The sequence below is a fragment of the Bos taurus genome, chromosome 8 (assembly GCF_002263795.3).
Source record: "Bos taurus isolate L1 Dominette 01449 registration number 42190680 breed Hereford chromosome 8, ARS-UCD2.0, whole genome shotgun sequence".
In the NCBI taxonomy this organism is placed as follows: domain Eukaryota; kingdom Metazoa; phylum Chordata; class Mammalia; order Artiodactyla; family Bovidae; genus Bos; species Bos taurus.
The window spans coordinates 95538007-95551916 of record NC_037335.1 but is presented as its reverse complement, the minus strand read 5'-3'; the positions used below and the strand labels follow the sequence as shown (position 1 = coordinate 95551916).

At 34.5% G+C, this 13910-nt stretch overlaps 1 protein-coding gene across 1 annotated transcript in view; it reads right to left on the bottom strand.

Annotated features, from left to right (window-relative positions):
• Window positions 1–9960: 9960 nt before the first annotated feature.
• Window positions 9961–13910, bottom strand: part of TMEM38B (transmembrane protein 38B) — a 59981-nt gene continuing 56031 nt past the window's right edge. The window contains exon 6 of the mRNA NM_001076387.1: window positions 9961–10693. Coding sequence (NP_001069855.1) covers window positions 10478–10693 — 216 coding nt within the window. The 3' untranslated portion in view covers window positions 9961–10477. The remainder of the gene's footprint in view (window positions 10694–13910) is intronic.

Below are 13910 nucleotides of genomic sequence, written 5' to 3'. Positions count from 1 at the left end.
CAGTAGACTCACTTTAGACCCAAAGACAGAAAGACTGAAAGTAAAAGGATGGAAAAAGGCATGTAATGCAAATAATAACCAAAACAGAGCATGTCAAAATAACTTTAAATCAAAAACAGCTGTAAGAGACAAAGAAGGGCATTATGCGTTAATAATTATACCTTAAGGCAAGATTCAATAGAGCATGAAGATACAACAATCATTATTGTATTCACTATACTTACATAGCTAATAACAGACCATCAAAATACATGGAGAAAAAATTGACAAAATTGAAGAGAGAAATAGACAGTTCTACAACAATAGTTGAAGACTTCAATACCCCATACTCATAATAATATTAACAGAACAACCTAAAAAAAAGGTAAGAAAATAGAGGACTTCAACAGCACAATAAACCAACCGGAGCTAACAGACATATACAGAATACTCTACCCAACAAGAGCATATACATTCTTCTCAAGTGCACGTGGGACACTTTCCAGGAGAGAGTATATCTTAAGGCACAAATTAAGCCACAAGAGAGGCAAACAGATATTATGCAGAGTATCTTCTCCAATCACAACAGAATGAAATTTAAAAATCAGTAATAGGATTAAATTGGAAAACCCACAAATTTGTGGAAATTAAACAGCACATTCTTAAACAATGGACCAAAGGTTAAATCACAAGAGAAATTAGAAAATACTTAGAGACAAATGAAACTAAAATACAACATATCAGAACTTACAGAATTCAGTGAAAGCCAGACAAAGGGAGAATTTTATAGCCCAAAATGCTTATATTCAAAACAAGGAAGATTTCAAATCCACAATCTAACTTTACAACCTAAAAAACTATAAATCTTAAGAACAAACTAAACCCAAGCTAGCAGAAGAAACAAAATAGAGTGTAGCAGTGATAGAGAACAGAAAAATAATAATAAAAAGTAATGAAAACAAATCAACAAACCTTTAGCTAGAGGAACTGAGGAAAAAAAAGAGAAGATTCAAATTACCAAAATCAGAAATGAAAAGGAATAAAGGAATTCTAAAGGAATAAAAAAGGACTGTAAGAGAGTACCATAAGCAACTGTATACCAACAAACTGGATAACTTAGATGAACAAATTCCTAGAAACATAAAACCTGCGAAGACTAAATCACAAAGAAATGTAAAATCTGAGAAAACCTGTAACTAGTACGGAGTAATAAAAAAAAAAACCCCAACAAAGAAAGCCCCAGATCTAATGACTTCACTGGTGAATTCTATCAAACACATAAAAGAACTAATAATAATCCTTTTCACACTTTTCCAAAAAGTTAAAGACAAGGCAACACTTCATAACTCATTCTATGAGAGGCCAGCATTATCCTGATACCAATGTTAAGCAACAACACTACAAGAAAAAACAAAACTATACACCAATATCCCTTATGAACACTGATGCAAAAATCTTCAACAAAACATTTCCAAACCAAATTCAACAACATACTAAAATGATCATATACCATGACCAAGTGAGATTTATTCTTGGAATGCAAGGGTGGTTGAACATATGAAACTGATCAATGTAATATACTACATTAATCCCATGAAGGGAAAAAAAACCCACGTGATCACCTCAACAAATACAGAAAAAGCATTTGACAAAACTCAACACATTTCCATGATAAAAACACTGAATAAACTAGGAATAGGAGGAAATTACCTCAACATAATACAAGCCATATATGAAAAACATACAAAGAACATCATGCATGACAGTGAAAGACTAAGATTTTACACCAACGATCAGGAAAAAAACCAAAGTTGTTTACTTTTGCCACTTCTTTCAAACATAGTACTGGAAGTCCTAACCAAAGCAATTAGGAAAGAAAAGGAAATAAAAGGCATTCAAATTGGAAAGGAAGAAACAAAACTGTCTCTATCTGCTGATGCTGCTCTATGTAGAAAACTCTAAATATCACAACAAAAAAGTTAAAAATAATGAATTCATCAAAAAGGCAGGATAAAAAGTAAACACACAAAAATTAATAGCATTTCTATACACTAAAAAAGTAACAATCTGAAAAGGAAATCATGAAAACAATTCCATTTACAATAGTATCAAAAAAGAAAAAAATTTTTAGGAATTAGCTTAACCAAGAAGGTGAGATACTTACACAATAAAAAGTATAACAATATTGCTGAAGTTAAAGGAGACATAAATAAATGGAAACACATCTCATGTTCATGGATTAGAAGTTTTGTCAATAATACCCATGACCTACAATAGAATTTCTGTCAATATCTTGATTTCTTTAGAAAAACTCATCCTAAAATTTATATGGAATCTCAAGCAACCCCAAATAGCCAAAACAATCTTAAAACAGAATGAAGCTAGAATACTTACACATTTCAAAAACCTGCTCTTTTGTGATCCCATGGACTGTAGTCTGACAGGCTCCTCTGTCCATGGGATTTTCCAGAATACTGGAGTGGGTTGCCATTCCCTTCACCAGGGGAATCTTTCAGACCCAGGGATCGAACTCAGGTCTCCTGCATTGGAGGCAGATTCTTTACTGTCTGAGCCACCAGTTGAGTTCAGTTCAGTTGCTCAGTCATGTCCAACTCTTTGCGATCCCATGAATTGCGGCACGCCAGGCCTCCCTGTCCATCACCAACTCCCAGAGTTCACCCAAACTCTTGTCCATAGATAGGTGATGCCATCCAGCCATCTCATCCTCTGTCGTCCCCTTCTCCTCCTGCCCCCAATCCCTCCCAGCATCAGAGTCTTTTCCAATGAGTCAACTCTTCGCATGAGGTGGCCAAAGTACTGGAGTTTCAGCTTCAGCATCAGTCCTTCCGAAGAACACTCAGGACTAATCTCCTTTAGGATGGACTGGTTGGACCTCCTTGCAGTCCAAGGGACTCTCAAGAGTCTTCTCCAACACCACAGTTCAAAAGCATCAATTCTTCGGCGCTCAGCTTTCTTCGCAGTCCAACTCTCACATCCATACATGACCACTGGAAAAACCATAGCCTTGACTAGATGGACCTTTGTTGGCAAAGTAATGTCTCTGCTTTTCAATATGCTATCTAGGTTGGTCATTACTTTCCTTCCAAGGGAAGACCCCAAAACCTGATTATAAAGCTACAGTAATCAAGAGTGTTCATACTAGCAGATATACAGACATATACACCCAACTAGATAGAATCGAGCCCCCAGAAATTAACCACATATATGGTCAAATTTTTGACAAGAGTGCAGAGATTGTTCAATGGGGAAGGAACAGCCTTTCTAATAAATGGTGCTGGGAAAACTGAATGAACACACGCAAAAGAAAAAAGTTGGACCCTCCTAACACTATATGCAAATATTAACTCAAAGTGGATCAAAGGCCTAAATAATAACACCTAAAACTATAAAATTCTTAAAAGGAAAAATAGGACAGATCTTCATGACACTGGATTTGGCAATGATTTCTTTAATATGACACCAAAGGCAAAGGCAACAAAATAAAAAGTAGACAAAATGGACTTCATAAATATTTTTAAATGTGTGCACCACATTTAAGAGTAAAATAGGTAAAATATTGAGAGTAAAAAGGTAACCCACAAAATAGGATAAAATATTTGTAAGTCATATATCTGATAAAGGATTTATACAACCAATATATACAGAACTAAAACTCAGGGACGGGGGGAAAAAAAAGAAAGAAAAGACCAAATTAAAGCATGAACAAAGGGCTTGGAAAAAGATTTCTTCAAAGATTTACAAATGGCCAGTAAGTTCAGGAAAAGATCCTCAAAGTCACTAATCATTTGGGAAATGCAAATCAAAACTACAATGAGATACCACCTCACACTGATAAGGATGGCTACTATCAAAAAAAAAAATGTTTTGATTTGGGTATAAAAAACTAGAACATTTATGAACCTAAATGTCTAGAACCCCAAAGATTTGGTTCAGACAGGGGCTGCAACTTAAAAGATTCTGGACAGTTTGATTTCAAGTCTTTTTTACAAAGAACAACATGAATAACACTGCTCTAGATAAGGAGTCAGGACCAAACCTGAAGCGTCTTGAACACATACCCACTTTAGAGGGAGACAGAAGGATTTTAAAAGATTGTATTCAACTGAATTTAATTACCATAAAACCCATCATAATACCTACTTGCAATCAGAAAGAAGTATAATGTGAGCTTCTGAGGACTTGCATTCAACTAAGAACATGAAAGACATAAGGTGAATGCAGTAACTGGCATAGTAGTGCAGTAACAGCAATGAAAGAATTACTTAAGTGCATGAGTCAGAAGGCCATACAGAGCAAGTGAGCTCCTCCATAATATCATTATATCACCATAACACCATAACAGTAAAATAAAACACAGTAACAGTGTAATGAAGAGAAGAGACTTCTGAACAAATCTTACTGACCTGTGGTATTTAAATATTATACATAGGAAATGACTGTGGCACAGTATTCTGCACTCCAAACTGCAGAACTCTGGTTATATCCATAAATCAACTAGATGTTTCTCTGTGAAATAATGTTTTAAACACATTTTCATATACCTCATTTTCAAAACAGTCCTTTAAGGTAAGCCGACATGGCAAAGACAGTTATGTATCCTCTAACACAAACTGTGCTCTTCCTCAGTAATATAACCCCCAACATACCAGCTGCTCAAAATGAAGACCATAACAAGCTAATGTTTCATTAACTTGTTATTCATATTTTTATAAAATACATTCATTTTTCCTTAGGTTTAGACCTCATATAGTCTTCCCAGCTGTATACTTCAACATTTTTAAGCTGAATCATTTCCCAAGCATACTATTAGTCCTTCGAATTTTTCCTGTCACTTACACAGGTTTTCATAATACCAAATGTCCTCTGCAAATTTAATCAAGATGTTATGTACTTCTCCTCACATCTCATTAAGATGTCAATGTAACAGTGTTTCTTATCAGCCACTGTAGCCTATTCCTTTCACTTCATATTATCCTCAAGAAAGGTTTTTTAGTCTACAGTCTATTTTACTGAGATAGACTGAATTTTTACATCAAACGTCATATGATTACACAAAATATTTCTAAAAATAAAAATATTCATTATTAACTTTATTCTCTTTACTAATACACTCTACAGGGATGAAAATACATCTAAAGTTATTTTATACAGCAGGAGAGTCCCCTTTTCTCCCCCACACCAAACCACAATCCCACCATACGAATTGCTTATTTTTATCCCAATTAAATCTTAATCCTCTTTACTAAATGTAGTAAAAAAAAAACAATAGTTTTCAACTTCAATTCAGTGTGCCATATAACTTTGTATTGTCATGGATTAATAAGACAGCCATGTAAACAAAGCTGTACTGATTTTCAAACTAGATGCATTTGGATTGTATATTTCAATACGGATCACTACCTTCCCAACTAATCCCATACCTAGACTGAGCTTAGAGGATTTTTATTGTCAGATTCTTATTCACCATCTCTTGTAAATACCAAAGTTGTGATAAACCAAGGACAAGCCTACATACAAACTCCCTAAATAGACATACCCTGGTAGCTCAGCTGGTAAGGAATACACCTGCAATGCAGGAGACCCCAGTTTGATTTCTGGGTCAGGAAGATCCCCTAAAGAAGGGCTAGGCTAACCACTCCAATATCTTGGGCTTCCCTGGTGGCTCAGTTGGTAAAGAATCCGTCTGCAGTGCGGGAGACCTGGGTTCGATCCCTGAGCTAGGAGATACCCTAGAGGAAGGCATGGCAACCCACTCCAGTATTCTTGCCTGGAGAATCCCCATGGACAAAGGAGCCTGACGGGCTGCAGTCCATGGGGTCACAAAGAGTCAAACGTGACAGAGCGACTAAGCACAACACAAAAAGTCTTGTGTATTCTTTAAATACATTATAGGAATTTACACATTATAAATTCCTACAGACAAAGTGGCTGCATATATAACATGTACGGTGATTTCTGAGAAGCAGAACCAAAAATTAGGCCCAAATAATAGAATCATTACATAATAGCATAAAGTGTTCCTCTTTTAAGTGCTTTTCAGAATAAAAGCGAGGCACTCCTTTATTTGGGGTTCCTCAGACGGGCAAATGTATTTGTCTTGTGTGCTCAGTTGCATCCAACTCTTTGAAGTCCCATGGACTGTAGCCCACGAGGCTCCTCTGCCAGGGAATTTTCTAGACAAGAATACTGGAGTGGGGTGCCATTTCCTACTCCAGGGGATCTTCCCAACACAGGGATGGAACCTGCATTTCTTGCATCTCCTGCACTGGCTGGCAGAATCTTTACGACTAGCACCACTTGGGAAGCCCATATTGTAACTCAGAGGTAGGCAAAAGTTTCTTAAGACATAGAAAACAGTAACTGTAAAACAGAATTCTGGGAAATTAGTTTTTTGAAATCTAAAATGTGTGCCCATTAAATGACATCATTATAAAAATGACATCATTATGTAGGTAGTCCATCAGTCAGTTCAGTTCAGTCGCTCAGTCGTGTCCAACTCTTTGTGATTCCATGAATCGCAGCACGCCATGCCTCCCTGTCCATCACCAACTCCCGGAGTTCACCCAGACTCACATCCATCGAGTCGGTGATGCCATCCAGCCATCTCATCCTCTGTCGTCCCCTTCTCCTCCTGCCCCCAATCCCTCCCAGCATCAGAGTCTTTTCCAATGATTCAACTCTGCATGAGGTGGCCAAAGTGCTGGAGTACAACTTTAGCATCATTTCATAGCCCCCACAAAAATATGTACAAAACACCTACTTAACAAAGAATGGATATCCAAGATACATGAAGAACAACTTAATAATAATAAGATAAATTCAATAAAATACAGGCAAAACATCCAAAGAAACACTTTACAGAGCAAGATATACAAATGGCCAATAAGTACACATAAAATAGTGCTCTACGTCACGTTAATCATTAAGGGAATGAAAATTAAAACCATAAAAACTATAAACCACTCACTGGAAATGAACAAAATTAAAATGCTTGACAACACTAATCCTGTGTAAGACTGTATGTAGATCAACTGGAACTCTCATACGTTGTTGTGAAGTGTAAAATGGAACAACTACTTTGGAAAAGACGTCTAGCAGTTGCCTTTTTTTAATAAAACATAATTCTACTCCAAGGTATTTGTTCAACAAAAATAAAAACACATGTTCCCCAAAAGATTTGTACAAAAAAATGTTCACAGTAGCTTGTTCAGAACATCCCAAACTAGAAACAGCCTTGATGGGCATCAATATGATAAACAAACTGTGACATAGTCATATATAGTACAATGCTATAAATAATTAAAGAGGAATGAACTAGTGATAAATGCAACAAGATGCATGAATTTCAAAAACATTATGCTGTTTGAAAGATGTATTATGCCAAAGAGAATATACTGCATGATTTTATTTCTATTCAGTTGTGGGGAGGAGGCTTAACTAGAAATGAACTTCCTGAGGCACTGATAATGATAGGAGTTTAGACTGTACCAGTTGCATGCATTTGCCAACTCTTTAAATATATGCTTTCATTGTATGTGAATTTTAACTTAAAAAAGAATAAACTGTAAAGACAAGAAAAATCTTATCAAAGAAATATGTTGGTTAAAAACAAGTGTGCAATTGTACTAAATAAGAAAAATAAATTCAATAATTTTGGGGAAAAATACATAATCTAACTCAACTAAGTGAAGAAACAGAATGACCCTTGCACTTAACACAGATGTCTGCCTGACTTATTCCCCTACTTCCTCTCCAGTAAAATACAATTTTAACAGAAAGGCCTTTCTAACTCCTACTTAACAAGTACCCCTAGCTCTCTCACTTTCTGTCGTTGGGTCCTGCTTAACATATATTCATAACCTTTAGTATTACCACAAGAACATATCTGCTTGCTTATTCTATGTCTCATCACCAGCAAAATGTAAACAACAAGAAAGCAGTGGGGGGAGAGATGGTATTTTTGAACATGTTATTCCACTTCTAATGTATCACTCATTTGCGATCAACTTGTGATTTGTGGTAGATTTTAACAGAATGAAGTACGTACGCCTTAATAGACCAAAAAAAAAAAATTAACCAAAGAGGGAAAGTCTCTCCTCTTCTCTCCACATTTTGCTTTCTGCCTACAGCAAAGCTGGAATTTCCCTGAAATCCATTCACTCCACATTATCTGTGCAGTCCCTCTCCAGCCATTACACCCTCAACAAGGAAGAGTGACGAATCTGATAAATCAAGAGTTTGATATTAATTTGGTCTTATTTTACTAGAGGCTGAGATCACTGAGTTAAGCCAGCCCATGTTCTTGCCAGTTTCTTGTCTCCTCTTATTTAAGAAAACCTACCAGATCTTAATTTTCTCAGTGCTACCTGTCTGTCTGTGTGAAGCAGGTCCACAGGCTTCATTCATGCTATATGTTGGGTAAGGAATGTAACAGTCTGCTTTGCAAATCCAGTCAAGTCTCTGCAGGCAGCATGAAGAGTGGGAGGTTTCAGGCCTAAGCCATGTCCTCCAGTAGAGCTCTTAAAAATCCTGAATTAAAGGTTATGGATACTTGCAAAGATTAATAAAGTTTGTATATCTCATGTGGACAGTAACATTTGGATATATATCAAATCAACCAAAAGGCCACAGGAGCTATAAACTCCTATATCAAGAAAAATAGAAAAAAAAAAAAAATAATATAATACTCCATTGGTACTAAATAATTTATTGCAATAAGTTTATCTTTAACACAAGTGTAAAATAAGATTCCTGACATTTCAATTAGTTAAACCCAAACTTCAAAACTAAGCCAGTAATTAGCAACATTTTAATTCTGAAAAGTTTTTAACTATAAAAGTATCAAATATAATATAGAACCCTTAAATATTTAATGACTTTTGTCAGAATATTAAAAAATTAACTTCTGATCATTCCAAAGCTATCAAAGGTCCTCCCCCCTCACAGAAAAACTTTCTTAGCAAGTAAAAGTATAGTACCTGCTGGTGTTTATATTTATTATTTTTTTTAATTTTAAAAACCAAGACTTTCAAACTGAATATGATTTGAATATTTTTATGTCATCCAAAAATGTCTGATACATACTAACTCTATGCAGGCTCATGGTCTTAGCAGAAGAAATCATGTCAGTCACAGAGTTTTTAAAATTATACCTGGAATTTTAAACTATAAAATAAAGAAGGTTTAACATTATTTAATGACTTTTCTACTTATTATTGTATTATTGTAATTATTTTTGCCAATAAGGTACAAAATGTAAAGTCATCATTCTTTACTCAAGTAGACTACTACCATACAAGATTTTAGTTTGTTTCTTCTTAATTAGCTGGTTGCTGTCAAATGCCCCAGGACAATTCTCATTAGAGCTGTAACTAGTTTTAATGTCAAATAAGATTAGTAATATATGTACATGTACATTAAAACATAACAAACATATGTAACACTAGTAAGAGACATTCAACTAGAAAACTGACAAGTACTCATAAGAAAGGAAACATAAAGGTAATTTTTTTTAATTTAAATAATCCTTAAGAATATACGACACCCATGGCAGATTCATGTACGCCCATGGCAGATTCATGTTGATGTGTGGCAGAACCAATACAATATTGTAAAGTAAAAAAAAAAAAATTTTTAATAAAAAAAAATTAACAAACAAACAAACAAAAGAATATATGAAATGCTCTGAAGAATTTCTCCCACAGGTAAAACAAATGTGTTTTAAGGAGAGAGAAAAATATAAGCTCCTCAAAACTTACAAAGCAAAACATGGACTTAGTAACTTATTAAAAATTATGCCCCTGATTTTCTTTTGAGAAAAAAGAAATAGTACAAACAAGGGCATGAAACACAGTTAAAAATTAAGACTAATATTCTATTCTCACTGAAAAATGCTAGGAGAAAACAATTAAATTTCAGATATTTCCATTTAATGTGGGAAAAAAATACAATGTTCATTTCTGAGATATAAGCTAGTAATTTATTTTCATTCATAATATAAAGTGATTTGGGTAAAGTTTATTCTTCCCAGTACTCAAAATTAAACAAGAACTTTTTTTCATATCTAGGAATTATAATGGTAATGTGAAATAAAAGTTTAATTTTGCTGAACTAAAATTTATGAAATATCTAAACAATAAGAATTTAATTTTTGTTATTTTGCAATGACAATAGGTTTACTTTTTCTAACATTTTTTAAAAATCCAGCCTTCTTTTATCCATATAAAACTTTTAAAAATCACAATAGAATCTTTTATATATAACTTAGAAAAACAATTTCACATGATATACTAATAACACTCAGGAAATTACAATCCAGAAAGGGACAGTCTCCCTGAAACAGAAAGAAGTTCTTTCTTTTTGTCACCTCCAATCCTTATAATCTTTATTTACATCATTTACAAGAAATATTTATCACAATCTGACAGGTAGATAAGAAAAAGAAAATTTTTTGCTTTCTCAAGCTCATCAAGTGAATTTACTCAGTCTTCTTACTATGTTTCTTTTTAACTTTATCTGAAGCATTAGCTACAGGTTTTGAGGTAGATGAACCAGTACCATTGAAAGACGATTTTGTTTCACTTTTCTTTTCACATGGTGAAAACTGCTGCTGCCAGCCAAACAGCATCCGACTCAATGTATCTTCAAAACAAGCAAAAGGCACAAGAGCAGTCTTTGTAATCATCATGGTTATCTGAAAAAAAAAGTTCAATTTTGAATTTAAATACAAATGTTTTCTGTTTCCCAAAACTGAGAGGAGAAAGTGAAAAGAGGAAAAGAGTCAAAACACATTTTTTTATTGAAGTATAACTGACATATAACAATATACTAGTTTCAGGAATACAACACAATGGTTCAATATTTGTATACAAAGTGAAATCACCACCACAGTAAGTCTAGTTAACATTCATCATGCACAGTTACATATACAATTTTTTTATGTGATGAGAACTTTTAAGAGCTACTCTTAATGACTTTCAAATATTACAACAGTTGCCATGCTATACATTACATACTTGATGACTTATTTATAACTGAAAGTTTGGACCTTTTGACTCCCTTTAACCTATTTCACCAAGCCTCACCACCCCTACCCGCCCCCCCGCCCCCCGCCTTTTGGCAACAACTAATCTGTTCTCTGTATCTATGAGCTTGGATTGTTTTAAATTTTAGATTCCACTTATAAATGAAATCATAGTGTATTTGTCTTTGTCTCATTTTTTCACCTGGCATAATGCCCACTTATGACATTAGCTGTGGGCTTGCCATATATAACCTCTATTATGTTGAGGTACATTCCCTCTATACCCAGTTTTTTATTGTAAGTGGACGTTGAATTCTGTCAAATGCTTTTACTGCCTCTATTGAGATAATTATATGATTTTTATCCTTCATTTTGTTAATGTGATATATCGATTCATTTGCAGATGATGAACCATTCTTGCATCCCTGGAATTAATCCCACTTGATCACAGTGTATAATTTCTTTAATGTATTGTTGAACCTGGTCTGCTAATATTTTGTTGGTTTCTGCATCTATGCTCATCAGGGATATTGCCCTGCAATTTTCTTTTCTTGCGGCATCCTTGTCTGATTTTAGTTTCAGGGTAATGTTGACCTTGTAAAATGAGTTTGGACGCATACCATCATTTTTTTATTTTTGGAAGAGTTTGAGAAGGATTGGTATTAACTCTTTTAATGTCTGGTAGAATCCGCCAGCAAAACTCTCTGGTCCTGGACTTTTGTTGGGAGATTCCTGATTTCTGATACAATCTCCTTACTAGTAATTGGTCTGTTCAGATTTTCTTTTTCTTTGTGATTCAGTCTTGGTAGGTTATATGTTTCTAGAAATATATCCATTTCTTCTAGCTTGTCCACTTTGTTGGCATATAAGTGCACACAGTAGTTTTTTACAATCCCTTGTATTTTTGTGGTATCAGTTGTAATGTCCTCTTTTGTTTCTAACCGAGTCCGTTTGAGTTCTCTCTTTTTCTTTCTTGGTGAGTCTAACTACAAGTTTGTTCATCTTGTTTATCTTTTCAAAGAACCATCTCTTACTCTGATCTCTTCTGTTGTCCTCTTAGCTTGTATTTCATTTATTTCCACTCTATGTTACGTCCTTGCTTCCATTACCTTTGGGCTTCATTTGTTCTTCTTCTTCTACTTCCTTTAGGTATAAAGTTAGGTTGTTTGAGATTTTTCTCATTTCTTGAGGCAGGCATTTATCACTATGAACTTGCCTCTTAAAACTGCTTTTGCTATATCCCGTAAGATTTGTATGTTGTATTTCTACTTTTGCTTCAAGGTACTTTTTAAAAAATTTTCTTCACTGATTTCTTCATTGACTCACTGGTTCTTCTATAGTATTATGTTTAATTCCCACTTCTGTGATGTTTCCAGTTTTTTTCTTGTAAATGATTTCTAGTTTCATACTATTCTGGTAGAAAAAGATTCTTGATATGATTTTCATCTTTTTAAATTAACTTGTTTTATGATCTAACATATGAACCCTGGATAATATACCATGTGTGCATGAAAATAAAATGTATTCTGTTGCTTTTGGATGGAATGTCCTATCTAAACTGTAGTTAAGTCTATCTGAGGCAATGTTAAGTCCTTTGAGGCAATGTTTCCTTCTTGATTTTCTGTCTAGTAATCTATCCATTATGGTAAGTGAAGAGACTTTGATAAGTCCCTTACTATCACTGTTTTGCTGTCTGTTTCTCTTTACAAAGTGTCAGTTGCTCAGTTCTGTCCGACTACAACCCCATGGACTGAAGTCCACCAGGCTCCTCTGTCCATGGAATTCTCCAGGCAAGAATACTTGAGTGGATAGCTATTTTTTTCTCCAGGGAATGTTCCTGACTCAGGGATTGAGCCCAGGTCTCCCATATTGCAGGTGGATTCTTCACTGTCTGAGCCACCAGGGAAGCCCCCTATTTATCTTTAGGTCTGTTATTATTTGCTTTATATATTTATGTAGATACATAAATATCTGCAGCCAATGGACATAAATTTGAGTAAACTCTGGGAGATAGTGAAGGAGAGGCAAGTCTGGCATGCTGCAGTCCATAGGGTCTCAAAAGAATCGGACAGACTTAGTGACTGAACAATAACAAAACATTTGCAAATGTTATATATCCTGTTAGACTGACCCCTTTATCATTACTTACTACCCTTCTTTCTAGTCTTTTTTTTTTTAAGTCTATTTTATCTGATATAAGCAGAGCTACCCCAACTTTCTTTGGGCTTTCCTTTGCAGAAAATATATTTTTCCATCCCTTCCCTTTCAGTCTGTTTCTCTCCTTACATCTGAAGTGAATCTCTTGCAGGCAGCACAGAAATGGGACTTACTTTTTTTTTTTATCCCTTCGGTCACTTCATGTATTCTAAATAGTGAATTTAGAGTAAATAATAAGTATGTGAATGCTAAGGCTTCAGTTGTGTCCTACTCTTTGCAACCCTACTTATTGTCATTTACTTAATTGTCTTCTGGCTGTTTTGTAGTTCCTCTCTGGTATTTTCATTCCTTGCTCTCTTCTCTTATGGCTTGATGACTTTCTTTAGAATGCTTAGATTACTTTCTCATCATCTTTTGTGTATTTATTATGAGACTTTCATACAGCAACTTACATAAATAACAGTCTACTTTAAGTTGACAACTTAAATGCATTTTAAAGCTTTATACTTTTACCCTTCCCCTCAATGTTTTTTATGTTTTTGATATTATATTTTACATCTTTTTATCTTGTATGTATTCACTCATTGTTGTAGTTATGGTTCTACTACTTTTATTTTTTAAGATTCATACTAGCTTTATAAGTGATTAAGCTACTACCTTTCCTATATATTTATTATTCTTTACCAGTGAGATTCATATTTTCATGTTTTGTGGTTACTAATTAGCATCC